Raw genomic sequence first — 17,356 nt, 5'->3', positions numbered from 1 at the left:
GACAAACAGGGCAATTGCCCAGGGCACCCATGCCACAGGGGGCCCCAAGCCTGCCTCATATCCCATTAAACTGTATGTCCAAACAAGTAGAAAAAAAAGAATGTGTAGGCTGGCATGATTTATTGTTTAAAGATGTGATTGCAAGTCATTAGAGTTCATCAGGAGACTTTGTAACACGTCATTAGTTAGAAAATGTAATTGCCACCCTCTGAATTCAGACTCTTACCTGCCATGTGTCGTATAGTCTTTTTGCAGTATTCTTCAGCTAGTGGTACCGCTTTTAGCATCTCTCTCCCCCACTGTACAAGTGGCTTTCCTTGTATTGCATATGACGTAAATAAGGCTGCACAGAGTGACCCTAAAAAGCCTATATATTAGTAAAAATAGGTGTTATGAAAAGCAGGATAGATTTCTTTGACAGCAGTGAAAATAAAACAGATGCATACATCAATACAGTTTAACTCCGTAGCACAGGGGCAGAGTTACAGGGTTCCTAAGTACCAGCAGTGGATGTTCATACCTCCCTTGCCAGAAATACTGGAAAGATGATACTAGTCAAGCCTTAAGGAAATATTTTGTTTACAGAAAAAGTAGTGCATGTGTGGAACAGTCTCACAGTGAAGCTGAAGGAGACGAGGATAGTGTCTGAAATCAAGAAGGCATAGAATAAGCCCTGAGGATCTGAGAGAGAGGAAGGGATTGTAGAGATTGACTGTTGGTTTAAATGGTCAGATTGCGTAGGTGGTTTTTCTCTCTTTGGGGCCCTTTTACCAAACGCTAGGGCCAGTTTTCCGCGTGGGTAAAATGGCCTTTTTTTTACTATTTTTTAAATTCATGGCCACATGCTAGTTTTCCCATTAGCGTGTGAACCCTTACTGCCACCCATTTTGTAGGTGGTAAGGACATGCACACTACTCATGCGCTAATCGGTTAACATGTGTCAATGTATTTACACTAACTGATTAGCACAGAACATGCCTACTCTCCACCTCCGACCTGCCCAGGCGCAAAAAGAATTAAATCTATTTTTAAGCACGTGGGAAGTGCACACCAATGCCAAAATTACCACAGGATGACTGAGCGCACCCTGAGGTAAGGTGTTTTCTGTGATATGCACAAGTTAGTGCTTACTGCAGCTTAGTAAAGGACCCCATAATGTTCTATGTGGTCAATATTCAAAGGGTGTTATCTAGCTAGAAGTGGCTCCTACATCCTACATGAACATTTGGTGGCATTTACCAGGTTAGTGCCACTGAATATCCGGATAGACTGTCATGGAACTAACCGGGTAGGGGCAGTCTGGAACTGAGTCCACATGGAGCCAGGAGTTATCTGGTTAGCGAAATATTCTGTCCTCTAACTGGGTAACTATCCGGATAAAGATAAGGAGAGCACATTGGGAAAAATAATACAAATTATAGTTACCTGATGTTAGGTTCCACCTTAGGAGTCAGATCCAAGAAAAGATTTAGGTGTCATCATGGATAATACACTGAAATCTTCTGCCCTGTGTGTGGCAGCAGCCAAAAAGGCTTCCAGGAAAGATTCCACAGAGGTTGTATAATTTCACATGGAAGAGGTTTTCCATCTGGTGTGAGGGCAAAGCCTGAGATCCTTTTTCATGCCCTGCAAATATTGCTTGAATACTTTCTACACTTTGCTGAGCCTGATCTCATAACCAACTCTGTAAGTGTTCACCTCAATGAAAGTGGTGCTTACTATCACTGTGTAGAGGGTAAATCCCTCTTTATATAGCCTCTAGTTCATTTTATGAAAGGTTTGCTTTAGACTAAGCCCCCAATCAAGCTGAGGAGACCTAGTCGCTTTACCCTTTCTTCATAGAGAAGTTGTCCCATTTCCTTTATCATTTTTATCACCCTTCTGTGTACCTTTTTTTTATTTTAATGCCGCTATATCGTTTTTGAGATGCAACAACCAGAATCGCACACAGTACTCAAGGTACGGTCACACCATGGAGCGATACAAAGGCATTATAACATTCTTATTTTTGTTTTCCATTCCTTTCCTAATAATTTCTAACATTCTATTTTGCTTTCTTAGCCACCGCTGCACACTGAGCAGAGGGTTTCAATGTATTGTCAACAATGATGCCTAGATCCTTTTTCTGAGTGGTTACTCTTAATGTGGAACCTTTCACTTGGCATAAATCCCAATACCTAAATTAGGCACAGAGCGGGTGTATTCTATAACAACACACATAGATGATACAGGTCTATAAAATCCTGAGTGGAATGGAATGGGTAGACATGAATCCCTTGTTTACTCCTTCCAAAAATAGTATGACTAGGGGACATGCAATGAAGCTACTAAGTAGTAAGGTTAAAATAAACCAGAATCATTTTTTTTACTCAACGTGTAATTAAACTCTGCAATTCATTGTTAGGGAATGTGATCATAAAAGTAATTAGCTTAGCAGAGTTTCAAAAAGGGTTGGATAATTTCCTAAAAGAAAAGTCCATAAGCCATTATTAATATGGACTTGGGGAAAATCCACTGCTTATTTCTAGGATAATTCCAAAATAGACTGAAGTAGAGGGAGTAATTAGAGTAATGCGCGCCTCTGTAGTGATCGTTCTTATATTGACTAACAATGGAGGGGGAGTCTCATAAGTCTACACAGCTGATATCACTTCACCACATGGTGAATCTTAGCTTGTGTATGTGCTTATAATCATGGACTCACCTTTCTCCTCCTTCCTATCAATTCTGTGCTACTTGTGTCTTTTGTAACACTGACTTAACACTTTCTGGGACGAACTTAACAATCCTGATGGCTACACATCACTTATCTGTATCAGACGGTGTGCCCTCTTTCCCCGACAGGTGCCTGTTTTGCTGCTAACGCTTTGTCAAGGGGGAGTCCTAGCACTGGACCGTTAACTCCTTAAGTGTGCCGTCTTACCGCCATCAGTTTGACGGTATTTCTAGGATAAGCAGCATAAAATATATTGTACTGTTTTGGGATCTTGCCAGGTACTCGTGACCTGGATTGGCCACTGTTGGAAACAGGATACTGTGCTTGATGGACCTTCGGTCCGTCCTAGTATGGCAATGCTTATGTTCATATAGGAAGAGTGTGATATAGTCATACCGCTAGCAGCCTTCTATCAGTCGTGCTGCGGCATTTTGAGGGGTCCTGTTACTAAGCAGTGGTAAGCACTAATGTGTGCTTACTGTGCAGGAAACTTCACTACCGCTGGGTGTTCTCAGGCATCCTACAGTAGTTTCAGCATCTGAGCACACTTCCTATGCGCTAAAAAAATACTTTAGGGTCCTTTTGCAAAGGTTCGCTGAAAAGTGGCTTGCGGTAGTGTAGGCGTGGGTTTTGGGCATGCACAGAATCATTTTTCAGCGTGCCTGTAAAAAAGGCCTTTTTTTTCTGAAAATGGACATGCAACAAAATCAAAATTGCTGCACGTCCATTTTCGGTCTCCAACCTTATCGCCAGCCATAGACCTAGCAGTAAAGAATTTGGGCAGTAAGGACCTATGCACGTCAGATGCCACTTGGTGCATGTCCGAAAATAAAAATTATTTTTCAGATGCACATAGCGGACGCATGCCAAAAATGAAACTACCGCAAGATCCACATGGTTGTCGGGTAGTAAGTCCATTTTGGCGCACGGTAGGCACCTATGCAGCTTAGTAAAAGGGGCCTTTGTATTTTTTAGTGCTGGGGGCATGTTTGGGAGGCAGAGAGTAGGCGTGCCCAGCGCTAATCAGCTCAGCTACATTGCTGCGCACCAACCGATTAGCACATGATTATTGTGGGAGCCCTTACTGCCTAGTAAATACGTGTCGGTAAGGGCTCCCGTGTTAACAGCCGCACTAAAAATGGCCTCAGCACATGTTAGTCATAGCGCAGGCCACCTTTTAGTGCAGCTTAGTAAAAAATGCCCCTGAATTAGTTGGAACTGCTGCAAACTATTTCATTATATCTATATATGTACATAAATATGTTTTGGGTTTTTTTTTTTTTTTTTTTTTTTAGAGGCAATAGCATTTTTGGAATTCACATTTTTTTCTTTGGTGAATTTGTGCATCGGGCAGTTTTGCTTCATTCAATGCAACTGGATTAACAGCAAGATCACAGTACAGAGACAGCACAGTGCGTCATGATGAATAGTGTCAAGATTGGAGACACTCAACGCTACGATGCCCTATGGATCCAGCTGGATCTGTCAACTGCTTCTGACATAGCCTGCTGCTTGCTTAATAATTGGAGGGTGGGGTGAAAGTGTGCTGTATTCCATTAGGTATATTACTTTAGATACCCAAGCTTTCTAGGAAGGGATTCACAAATAAATCACCATATGTGGAATATCCTGTCACTTTAGGGTTCAATGTCTTCAAGCAGGCTGGAAAATGTTTCTTCTTTAACCCCAATAGTGGGTTATGGGGCTCATTTTCAAAAGAGAAAGATGTCCAAAATGTGCCATAAATCTGCATTTGGACTTTTTTTTTCACAAAAACGTCCAAATTAGTATTTTCAAAACTAATTTTTAGATGTTTTTCTAAGTCCATCAGAAGTGTGTTCAAATCACAAAGGGGCATGTCAGCAGTATGTTAAGGATGGGATCTGGGTATTTCTAACACTTGGACATTTTTCTGCCATAATGGAACAAAACAAAAACATTCAGGGCTATAAGTTGGATGTTTTGGTCTATACCTGTTTTATAAATGAATAAGCCACAAAAAGTGCCCTATATGATCAGATGATCACTGGAGAGAATCAGGGATTACCTCCCCTTACTCCCCCAGTGGTCAGTAATCTCCCTCCCACCCCAAAAAATGTGATTTAAAACATTACTTACCAGCCTCTATGCCAGCCTCAGATGTTGTACTCATGTCCATTAGAGAAGTATGCAGGTCCCTTGGAGTGTCTAGTGGTGGGTGCAATGTTTTTAGCAAAATGTCCAACGCTAGACTTAGACATCATATTGCAAATTCCCCTTTTTATGATGTTTCCTCTGGGCTTTAATCTCCAGTCTAAGACCTGGGTGATCCTAAGCCTATGGACTGTAGGCCAACTATATGAGGATGGTGAATTGGTTACATTTGTAATTTTGTGGCCTTCAGCTAAAGGTTTGATATCAGTATTGTATTTATTTGTTAACACTAGACATCCACCACCGTTGCTTCATGGAGTTAGTTGGCAACAGTAGTTGAGATGTGTCTGTGATGATAAGTAATGGGAATATATTGAGAAGGCCACCTCAAAATCTTTTGCAGCCCTTATCCAGGAAAATATCTATAAAATCTTGTATCAGTGGCATCTCACCCCCACATAACTGGTTCATTCTTTGGACCTGCCTAAAGGCTTGAGCCTACTAGAAAGCTATTTAATTTAGAAATGTAAATCTGCCATAAAAAATTGACTGTTTAATATAGTGCTTAGTCCTCATTGACAGGTAGTTGCCATTTCATTATTGGAGCACCTTATGAATCCTACCCTGTTTCTATCTTATACCTTACCCCCCCCCCCCCCCATCTCTTCCTCTCCTTCTGTTTTCCTTAATGTTTAGTGTATGAATGATGCCCCCTCTCCTATGATTATTGTAGTTCCTTTCTGATTTCCTACATTTTGCTGTGTTAACGGCTTTGATCAGCTGAGTTAGCAATACCAATTATATCAATCAAATACCAATAAAATAAAATAAACTAACGTAGGTTGTTGGGTATAGTTATATTGTGGGAACCCAGGATTTTTCATTTACATTTGAGGATACCTGGTCTTATTCTAGTTCAGTGACTCTTATTAAAGCATTGTTTAAATACAGCCACATTGACTTTGGCTTCCTTTTGGAAGAATGTTAATTCATCATCCCTGGAGAGTTGGTTGATTTGTATGTGGGTTCTATAGAATGGAAAAGTTACAGCTGGTTGGCTTTGATTGGAAGCTAAAGGCTCTGTTTACAAAGGCGTGCTAGCATTTGTAACGTATGCTAACCATGTAGACACCCATAGGAATATTATAGGTTTCTACACGGTTAGCATGCGCTAATTTTTGGCATGTGTTAAAAACGCTAGCGTGCCTTTGTACACAGGGCCCTTAGTTTGATGCAGTCTGGCAGTGCTTTCTAATGGTCTTTGTGGAATAGGAAGTCAGAGTTTACATGTATTAATATGATAAGAGATTTGGTTTGTGTCATATAGATCACTAATAGAGACAATCTTCTTTTTTATTCTTGTTTTATATTAGGACACATGTGTGTAGATTTTCAAGATCAAAAAGAAGTGATATATCCAGGCTGTGTTATTGTTTGCAGCTTAATATGCAAGGTGAATGTATTATTATTTATATCATCATCCTATGATGGCACGGTTGTTTTGAATGATATTTATGCTATTGCTGCCTAAATTGTTGAATAATACTATCACAAAATTTTATAAAAAGGAAAAAGAAAGAAAAGTCAAGGTATTGTGGAATTTGTAACCATTCTGTTCCCTGACTTTCCAATGATCATCCTTATACGTCACAACATCTTTTTGCAAAAGAGTGGAGCAGAGGCACATGTGTATTCGTTTCTTCTAACAAACACTAGTACTTGATTGCATCACTCTAAACTGCAAATTTGATGTATTAAAAGTTTTCTCCTACTTGTGGAAAAAACGGACAAGTCAGGCCTTATAAATCTGATTGGTGATGGATTTTTTGCCATGTTTGAAATGAGGGAAGGTCTTTTCCACCCAAATATATTCTGTGCTGAGGAACATATTTAAGAAATTACCCATAAGCAGGACAATCATTCTAGGTATACTCAATGACAAAAGATTGACCAAATGATAATGAAAAAGATTTCTAATATATATTAAGGATGGGCAGACCAAAAATTTTAATTTCATTTTCTGTGTCATTTGTAGCATTCTGGTAAGTCTTCATTTTGGGAGCAATATCATTAAGAATGTGCATTTTTGAAAGAACGCACACTCCCAAATAGTTCATGCATATATGTACTATTTTCTGCTCATTTTCATTTGATAATGACATTTTGTGTCATGGGATATATTGTTGACATATCCCATGTCATTGCAAATGGCAGTCCATCCCTAATATATATGTTCTATATAGAGTTAATAGATAAAAGCCTAATACAGAGCAATGTTTTTGTTCCCTCCAAAGAAAGATAAATATTTTATGACTTCCTCTAGCATTTTGAAAAATTGGAGAATGCTTCTTGGAGAAAATATAAATTTCTTTAGACAGCACAGAAAAGTGTCAGAGTCATGGATATCTCCTACTTTTTCTATTTTAGAAAATTTAGCAGTCAGGAAAGGTACTCGATTGACAGCAGAGAAAACAGAAGTTCTCCATCTAGCTACAGAAGATATTCAAGAGTCAAGCTTCCCTATATAATTTCATATCCATGCCTGTGCCACCTTTGACTTCTTTATCGATACAGCCAACAACAATGACCACTCAAGCAAAATTATAATGGTACAGTAGATAGGTGGACTGAATTGAGATAAACTACTCAATTTACAAATGCCACCAAATGACGTCAGATGGGAATTACTTTCTGATCACTGGGGATCTAAGAGCAGTAACCTACAGATATGTGAATTCCTCAAGTCTTCCCAGTCATGGGCATCTCTGAAACTGGGAATTTCTGTAATCACACCATGACAAAGTCTGATTTTTAGTTCTATGCTGATCAGGTTGATGTTTTGCATAATGTATTCATTTGTACTTGTAAAACAAAAAATGGGATAAAGATCCAGCAAATGCAAATAACAGAGAATCGAAAAAGGGGATCCTTATAAAATCATACACAACCAGGGCAATATATAGCACTTTTCTCAAAAAATGGAGGAAAAAGCCTCAATAAGCCAATCAGGGCTTAAACAACTATAGGCTTGAAAGCCAAAAAGCGTTTTTCTGCTTCATCATAGGCAAAAAACCTCCTTAAGAAAACAGTGCTTCTATGCGCTAGTAGTCGACATAGTGATGACAAACTTTGAAACACATTTAGCACGTTAACTTAACTGGCATACAAATCTGATTCTCCCTCAGTGTAGACCAGGATGTTACCTGTAGGGTGATTGTGAGTCATTCTTCCACACTCAATGCTTACTTCAATAAGGGTTTCTATCCTTTCAGGCTTCCAGTATCGCATGCCTATGCACATGGCTTTGGTAGCTGCTCCAAACCCGGACCCTGCAGAAAGCATAATCAATATTGTAATCCTTATTGTATTAAGTCTGCAGAGAGGAACTCAGAGTGTATTAATTCAAACAACGTATCCTTGAAGAATTTAAAGACTAGTTCATAGGTAGAAAGGGTGGGAGAGAATTTTTAGCTGTACTCCAGATGGGTAAGGGGAAAATGAAGAGTATTATGGTGGGGAAAACTGTGGTGCCTACTGGTAAGGGCCCAATGGATCTTTTTGGCTATCTATTATAAACTACTGTAATATGCACTCTTGAGCATCTATAGTTAATAAGCAATTATAATAAATAAAAATAAATGTTACCATCAGATCCCAACAGAAAGTACCGCTCACATTCCACCACAGGTACATAAAAGACACAATTCCAGAGTTGGACTTTGGGAAATTAGCAGAGGTGTGGAGTGGAGTGCTGGATGGGACTATAACAGCGGAAACACTAAAAGACCATATCCTAGGGCTGAGGAGGATGACCCCATTGACGAGGCATTGGGAGATTCAATATCGGATTGTATTGCGGGCCTATATACCACCAAGGAGGGCCTTTCACATGGGACTATCTCCGGATGGGGCGTGCCCGGTGTGGAGCAGAGGGAGCCACTCTCAGGCACATGTTCTGGACATGCCCGGTTACACGTGCCTTCTGGGATAGGCTGTTACAATGGATTTCACGTATTTGGCAATCGGACTGGCGCCCCGCACTGGAGATGTTGTTTGGAAAAGTACAAATACAAGGCCCGGTGGTTCCGGGCATGCAGGAATTTGCGCTCCGAGCCCTTATTGTGGCCAAGAAAACTATACTTGCAGCTTGGCTGTCCTCAAAACCACCCCAAAACCAATGTTGGCGAGGGGAAATGATACAGCTTATGAAATTTGAAAGGTTGGAAATAAACCATCAATCCCAGGTCGGAGATCTGAGATTTCAACGTAGGTGGGGCCCTTTTCTGGATACAATGACACCTATGGCCCGAGGATATCTACTGAATATGTAATAAGTCAAGCAAAACGGACTTCACAAAAGAACAATGAGACCTGCCTCTGGAGGGAAGGGGGGATGGGAAAGTTTTAGGGGGGGGAAGGGGATGTTTAAATTGTTGGATTATTTGTAGTAAATAATTAGCAGATTTTAGTACACACAGCTTCAGCTTTAGAAATGTTAATTTCTTTCTTCATCTCTCTCTCATTCACCCCTGAATAATTCACTGCTGAGTCACTTTAAAGTTGAAGTAACAAAACATCTGTTTACTCACAGTTTGTAGTTAGATTATAATCAGACAGGCTTATATATACATATTACTATACATTTGTATTATCAGCTCCTTCCATGTGCTTAGATGGTAATGGATGCTCACACCACCATAGATCCTCTCAGGTTAGGAGAGATCATGAGCTCCATGTGCTCCATGTGCTGCATGTGCTGCATGTGCTGCATCTGCTGCATCTAACCCCCACAGGAAGTTGCATAGCTGTGTGACCTCTCTAAGTAATTCACATCAGAGGTCACAGAGTAATCACAGAGAAATAATAGGTGACAGGCAATGCATGTAAAAATACAATTACATTCCAACAAACCCCTTCTCATGCATAACTGTCATGCAATTATTTATTCATACAAAGTCCAAGCTTTATACGCAGATTCACAAAATGTTCTCTGGGTAACGGTTTGGTCATGATGTCAGCTGTCATCTCACTGGTGTGACAATAGTGTAGACTGATGACCCCTTCTTTCGCCAACTCTCGCACGTTGTGGTATTTCGTTGCGATGTGCTTGGTGCGTGACTGAACCTTGTCATTCTGTGACAGTCGGATGCAGCTCTGATTATCTTCCATTAACTGGATTGGTCTCTTTTCAGCTATTCCGAAATCCAGCAAAAGTTTTTCAATCCACATCAGTTCTCTGCACGCTTCCGATACGGCCACATATTCAGCTTCTGTAGAAGACAAACTCACAATACTTTGTTTATGACTGGCCCATGAAATTTGTACATTTCCATACATAAACACATATCCACTTGTGGATTTATAATCAGAATGATCCCCTGCCCAATCTGAATCACAGTAACATATTAGTTTTGGATTACTATTGGCTGAAATCTTTAATTTACAATCAATGGTACCCTTTAAATACCTTACCATCCTTTTAACTGCAGTCCAATCTGATTTGGTAGGTGAGCTGACCCTTCTGCTCAAAATTCCTACTGCATTTGCTATATCAGCCCTGTATGTGGTAGCTAGATATAAAAGCTTACCTATGGCTGATCTATATTGGATGTTATCTGGTAAAGGTTCTCTTACTGTTTCATCCTTCAGAAAATCAGTGATCATGGGAGTGCTTACAACTTGGGCATCTTGCATACCTAAACTTTCAATAAGCTCATTTATTTTCTGCTTCTGGCTTAGAAGATAAGAACCATCATTTTGTTTCTCAATTTCTATACCAAGATAGTATGACACATTACCAAGTTCTTTTATCTCAACATTGTGGTTTAAACACTTTACAATGTCCTTGTACTCTTGCTCACTTTTGCTTGCAATGAGCAGATCATCAACAAAAGCTAAAATGTATGCATGTTGTCCATTTCTGCACCTAGTGTACAAGCATTTATCTGCTTCACCTTGCTTAAATCCTAAATTTGTCAATATTTCATGCAATTTTTCATTCCAACATTCTGCACTTTGCTTTAATCCACAAAGACCTTTGTTTAATTTACACACTAGCTGTCTTTGTTTTGTATTTATGAAACCTGTTGGTTGTTCCATGTACAAGTCTTCAGTTATATCTCCGTGAAGAAATGCTGTTTTCACATCAATGTGTTTGACTTGCATGCCTTTTGAGACTGCAATGCTCAGAAGTGTTCTGATTGTCGTGTGTTTCACTGCAGGTGCAAACACTTCATCAAAATCTTCTCCATATTTTTGAAGATATCCCTTTGCCACTAATCTGGCTTTATACCTTTCCACTTTTCCTTGTGCATTCCTTTTTAACTTGAATACCCATTTGCATCCTATAGCTTTCTTGCCAGGAGGTAATTTTGTAAGAATCCAAGTATTATTTTTATCCAATGCATCAATTTCTTCTTGTGCAGCTTTACGCCATTCAGCAGCTTCTTCTGCTGACATTTTCTCAATCTCATCCCATGTTAAGGGCTCTTGAGCTTCTGCTGACTTTGTTAGGTAAGACAGTCTTGGGGGTGGAACACCTTTGTTTTCCCTGGATGAGCGTCTGACAACAGGTTGGTCTGACCTTTCCGCATCCTCTATATCTGAGAGTTCTTCTCCAATTGATTCCCCTTCTCCAACTGTACTGTCTTCTTCAATGATCCTTTCTGTGTCTGTTTCCTCTGCCTGTTCCTCGTTAGATACAGGTGAGTTGCTTTCAGACATCTGCCTTGGTATGGCATTTATATACACTGGCATGTCTATTATGGTTCTAGTTTCATATTCTGGATGATAAGGCTCATCTGGGATAATCCAGCCTTTATCAACCCTTTTGTTTTCATCAAAATATGTAACATGTCTTATGCCAACAATGCCAGTTTTCAGATTCAAAATTCTATATCCTTTGTGTCCTGGAGCATAGCCAACTAAAATGCCCCTTTCTGTTGTGGAATCCAGCTTATGCCTTCTTTGCTTTGGTATATGAGCATATGCTGTACTTCCAAATGTTCTTATGTGTGACAGGTTTGGCTTCCTACCATGCCATGTCTCATGTGGTGTGCGCTCAGCGCCTTTAGTTGGCATTCTGTTTTGTAGGTACACTGCTGTGAGAATTGCTTCCCCCCATAGTCTTTTAGGGAGATTGCTATCTGACAGCATACATCTGGTCATTTCCACAAGTGACCTAAATTTTCTCTCTGCAACAGAATTTTGCTCTGGTGTATAAGCTACTGTTGTGATATGCTGAATGCCTTCTTGTTCTAGAAATGTGCGCATGCTTTGTGAAGTGAACTCACCACCATTGTCGGTCTGAAGAACCTTTGGTTTTCTTTCAAATTTATTGCTCACCATGGCTACGTATTTCTTCAGCATGTCTGTGACTTGACTTTTTTTTTTCAGCAAATAGGCCACACAGTATCTAGAGAAATCATCCAAGAATATTAGCACAAATCTGTTATTTCCCAATGATGGGATATTAAACGGTCCACATAAGTCACTGTGTATTAAGTCCAGCACTTTATTACTCCTATTTCCTGTGTATGCAGGAAATGAGGGTCTCACACCTTTTTGAGTAACACAGTCTATGCATTTCTCCATTTTACCAGCATCTGCACTTATCTGAATGCCGGTGGCCAGTTGCTTACTGTAAAGATCCTGGATCACCTTAGAATCACGATGTCCCAGGCGGCGATGCCAGATTTCCAGACTACATTTACCATCATTCTTCCTTACTTGCGCCAGATGTGAGGCTTCACCTGAAATGTTCAGCTTATAAACATCATTATGCATAAAAGCTTCAGCATACACTTCATCATTTTTAGAGATTGTGCACTTACTGTTTTCAAAATGAATCACAAATCCCTTCTTATCTAATGTAGATACACTAAGCATATTACAAACTGCTTGGGGAATATACAAGACATCACTTACAGGAATTTCTTTAACTTCATTAGACACTTTGCATTTTAAGAATCCAATACCTTTTGCTTGGATCTTAGCAGTCCCTGCGTTTGCAGTTTTAAGAATACCTTCCTCTGGACACATTTCCTGAAAGAAATTCTTACAATTGGTTAAATGGCATGTGCTCCCTGAATCCAAAATCCAAGTACTTTCATTTGAATTATTATTTACCATAGTCAAAGATTTTTCTGCCATTAGAAAGCCCTTGTGTTTATCTTTGTCCTTCATACATTTCCTGGTTTGAAAATTCTTTAGTTCCATTGGCTTAGGTGAGCTAGAGGGAGTGTTTTGTGTTTCCTTACACCATTTAGATACATGTCCCTCCTTTCCACATAAGTAGCAAATCAGCTTGCCCTTGGGTGGAGTTTTCCCATAGCTCCGCCTTCCTCTGTTCTTTGCCAAGAAATTTGTTTCATTTCTCTCTGACTTGCTTTGAGAACACATCTCCTCAGAATCATTTATTATGCATTCCTGCCTTAGTTTTGATGTTGTCTGTTCAAAAGATTGCCCTTCAATGGCCTCATTTACAGACCTAAAAACATCAAACTTCTTTGATAGTGAGGTAAAAAGAAATGCTCTTTTCAATGCATCACACATGGGAATTCCAGAAAGTTCTAGCTTTTGAAATGAAGACATAAGATGCATAATGTGATCATTACATTTACTTTTATCCCTTAATTTGGTTTCATTCAACTCTGCTAACCAAATTGGTTGCTGCTTTGCATATGTAGTTGCATACATAGTTCTCAGTTTATATAAAATGTCCTTTGGTGTATCTTTTCCCTCCACTAATATGGCTTGTTTCTCTGAGAGAGCTTCCAAAAGCATGCACTTCACATAATAGTTTGCATTGTCCCATTCAGCCATATTTTCAGCTGTTCTGTCTTGGTCTAAGCATATATCTAATCTTTTTGCTCGAAGGAGACATATGAATCTTAGTTCCCACTGCTGATAATTAAACTCAGTTAATCTGGGCACCTTGAGAGAATAGAACAATGGTGAATTTCTTCCCTCAGCCATTTTCTTAGCCTTCTGTCTGCTGTGTGGGGGGAGAGAGAGACAGACTGAATCTTTCCTTTAAAACTTAAGAGAAAAATGTGGCCTTTTTTTTTTCTGCCTGGTAATATTTCTCTTCTTTTTCAATTCCTGGACCCTGGGCCCATAACCCTTTTGTTGGATTATTTGTAGTAAATAATTAGCAGATTTTAGTACACACAGCTTCAGCTTTAGAAATGTTAATTTCTTTCTTCATCTCTCTCTCATTCACCCCTGAATAATTCACTGCTGAGTCACTTTAAAGTTGAAGTAACAAAACATCTGTTTACTCACAGTTTGTAGTTAGATTATAATCAGACAGGCTTATATATACATATTACTATACATTTGTATTATCAGCTCCTTCCATGTGCTTAGATGGTAATGGATGCTCACACCACCATAGATCCTCTCAGGTTAGGAGAGATCATGAGCTCCATGTGCTCCATGTGCTGCATGTGCTGCATGTGCTGCATGTGCTGCATCTGCTGCATCTAACCCCCACAGGAAGTTGCATAGCTGTGTGACCTCTCTAAGTAATTCACATCAGAGGTCACAGAGTAATCACAGAGAAATAATAGGTGACAGGCAATGCATGTAAAAATACAATTACATTCCAACATAAATGAGGGAGTGGGTGTTAGGCAATTTATGTTTAGGAAGAGTCCAGACTTTGATATAGAGGTGACTGTATTTGTGAATTGTACATACCTGGACACTATATGTTGTGTGCACATTGTACTAAGTGTTAAAGCGAAAGTTAATAAAAATCATTTAAACATAAAAATAAATGTTACACCACTATCATCAAGGGGCTATCTCCTCTTCTTAAGCTCGGACAGAAGAACCCAGCCTCCTCCAATCTGTTTCTTCTCTGGGGACAGTAGACAGGCTCCCAGTTGTTTTTGGTGCATTAATGTCTGCTTTGCACCTTTCCTTGGAAGGTGGTCCTCAGTGTAGGCTAATATGGAGTCCTTTGGTATTGCTTTGCTTCTATTTGCAGCAGTTCAGCTTCCAGCTTCTCTGAATAAAGCGATAGTTGAACATGTTTCTCAAGATCAAGAAATTACTGCAAAGAATGTTTGACCTATTTTTATTAGGAATGAGGCAGATCTCCAAGGGACTCTTAACACATTTGTGTAAATGTACTGAGAGAACTGTTGCTAAACTGGCCAAGCGTGGTAAAGAAACTGTGAGGCCCTTTTACTAAGGCGTGCTGATAAGTGGCCTGTGCTGGTGTAGGCGTGTGTTTTGGACGCGCACAGGTCAATTTTTCAGCGCGCCTGGAAAAAAGGCATTTTTTGTGACTGAAAATGATTGTGCGGCAAAATTTAAACCAGTGCGCATTCATTTTCGGCCTGAGACCTTACCGCTACCCGTTGACTTAGCAGTAAGGTCTCACACGCTAACTGGGCGGTAAGCAGCCAGTGCACGTAAACTGCCGATTACTGCCAGGTAAGCGCCACAAGGTAGAAAATAGAAAATATTTTCTGCCGCATGTTTTGGGCACACATCAAAAATGGAATTACCACTTGGGGCACGTGGTATCTGGGCAGTAGTTCCAATTTGGCTCATGTTGGACGCACATAGGTGCCTACGTGCCTTTGTAAAGGGGCCCCTGTCTCATTTGAACAAATGTTTTCATAAAATGGGGGGTGAATATTGGGACTTTGCAGTCTGCCACTACCTTGAATATTAAAGATAGACTTTAGATTCATAATCAGTTGGAAATTATGGGAAATTATTTTAGGTTTAGGTATCTGACTATTGACCTGTCCAGTCACACATTACCTAGCTGCACTAGAACACTTTAAGAAATGCTTAAAGGATCATTCTTTCTTATCCTCAAGTAGAACCTTTAAATGTTCTTAATATCTATTATTTGCCTAGGGGTACTAAGGTTCCTGCAGTTGAAGAAGATGGCTTAGATCAGATTATGTCTGTAATAGCTTGGTTTTTTCTGAGAGTTTTCTTCAGACAATATTTCGAAATGTGCTACTTTATTAGTTTCTTTGCCATCAGAGCTGGAGAAAGAAAACATTTTTTTTGTAATGCTTGTGGCCAGAAGATAAGCATGCTCCCTGATGTGGCCAAGCAAATTCAGCTTCAAAGGAAGGTATTTTTAGAGCTGAGACTTTGTGCTTCAGTTCTCACTGCTGTTTACTGCAAACACGGAGGGTCTGTATTGTGCTATAGCAAAAGTAACACTGAACCTCAAATGGCATCTGTGCTGATGAAATAAATGGAGAAAAAAATAACAGACTGGATGGGCCTGTCATTTACTATGGCTAATACCAATCATTTCTGTAAAGCTACTATAGAATCTGTTTCTTTGTTTCGAGGACTTCAGATGAGCTGAATTTTGTTAGCAATATCCTCTCAACCTGAAAAGCCAGCAATCGCTCAGAATAAGTGATGGGCTTTGAGAAAGCAAATTTTAAGAGCATGCTCGGTGTCTCCTTAGCCAGTTAATTGTCAACCACAATCTATCAGGCATGTTATCTCTGTGGACAGGGATAGCAGCAGAAGTTAGTCAACTAGCAATAGCTGACTTCCCCTCTTGAACTAACCCTGTCACTGAGACCACTCATGTTTTGAGAGTTTAAATATAGTGAAAAAGATAAATGAGCTGCTCAGCAGGGGAAAATTTCCAGTTCCTCAGATCAAGCTGACTAAGGGGCCCTTTCACTACAGCTTAGTTTGCGTTAACAAATATTAGCACATGCCAAGTGCCATGAGGTCCATAGAATAAAATAGGATGTGCAGCGTTTAGCACATTCTAAGTTTTTATTTGGCTGGCTAATTGCCTTTGAAACTTGCCCTCTGAGGTCCTGCTCCACAAGTATGGAGGAAAAGAGTATAGTGGAAGTACTTACTATAATCTGAAATTGACAGTGAGGATAATGTTTGTTTATAATGGGTTACAGGGCTTAATGGGGCAGCTGTCAAACTGACTGCTGAAACACAAAGTCCACAAGTAGTTAACACTTGTGAAAGTTTTACCCAATTTTTAAAGGAAAAGTATGCACCTTCTTCCCCTTTGAAAACTGCTGTGAGTACAAAGACCCGGCAGACGTTTCCACATGTTTTCCGTGGGCAAACTTTCTGTGGAAAATAGCATGTGGAAAGATCTGAAAATGTAATATATATGCACTAATTTCGAATTGTATAGGACACCCTTCCTTAGGCTGACTAAAAATATATGTACTGTGCAACCCCACGCACTCTTTCTGTCATATTGAATGAGGTTAATTTTCAGACAACCAATGGCCAATCAAAAATAAAGTGATGCACAGATCATTTATTTTATTTATTTATTTTATTGCATTTGTATCCCACATTATCCCACCTATTTGCAGGCTCAATGTGGCTTACATAGTTTTGTTAACATTGTCATTGCAAGGTGACATATACATTTAATGTTGTGCAGAGGTTAAATGAGGGTAAAAGAAGAAGGAGAGGAGTAATTTAGGTAGCTATAGTAGATGAGTTATCTTAATTGAGTGGATGATTGGG

General features: G+C 39.6%; 1 protein-coding gene across 2 annotated transcripts in view; it reads right to left on the bottom strand.

Annotated features, from left to right (window-relative positions):
* The window catches only part of ADPRHL1 (ADP-ribosylhydrolase like 1), a 97,197-nt gene that overhangs the window by 27,682 nt on the left and 52,159 nt on the right, over positions 1-17,356 (bottom strand). For both annotated transcript variants that reach the window (XM_030201514.1, XM_030201513.1), the window contains exons 4-5: positions 8,053-8,178; positions 227-367 (exon numbers count right to left, since the gene is read on the bottom strand). In XM_030201514.1, coding sequence (XP_030057374.1) covers positions 227-367; positions 8,053-8,178 — 267 coding nt within the window. The remainder of the gene's footprint in view (positions 1-226; positions 368-8,052; positions 8,179-17,356) is intronic.

This window comes from Microcaecilia unicolor, chromosome 4, assembly GCF_901765095.1.
Source record: "Microcaecilia unicolor chromosome 4, aMicUni1.1, whole genome shotgun sequence".
Classification (NCBI taxonomy): Eukaryota; Metazoa; Chordata; class Amphibia; order Gymnophiona; family Siphonopidae; genus Microcaecilia; species Microcaecilia unicolor.
This window is presented reverse-complemented; position numbering and strand designations above follow the sequence as displayed.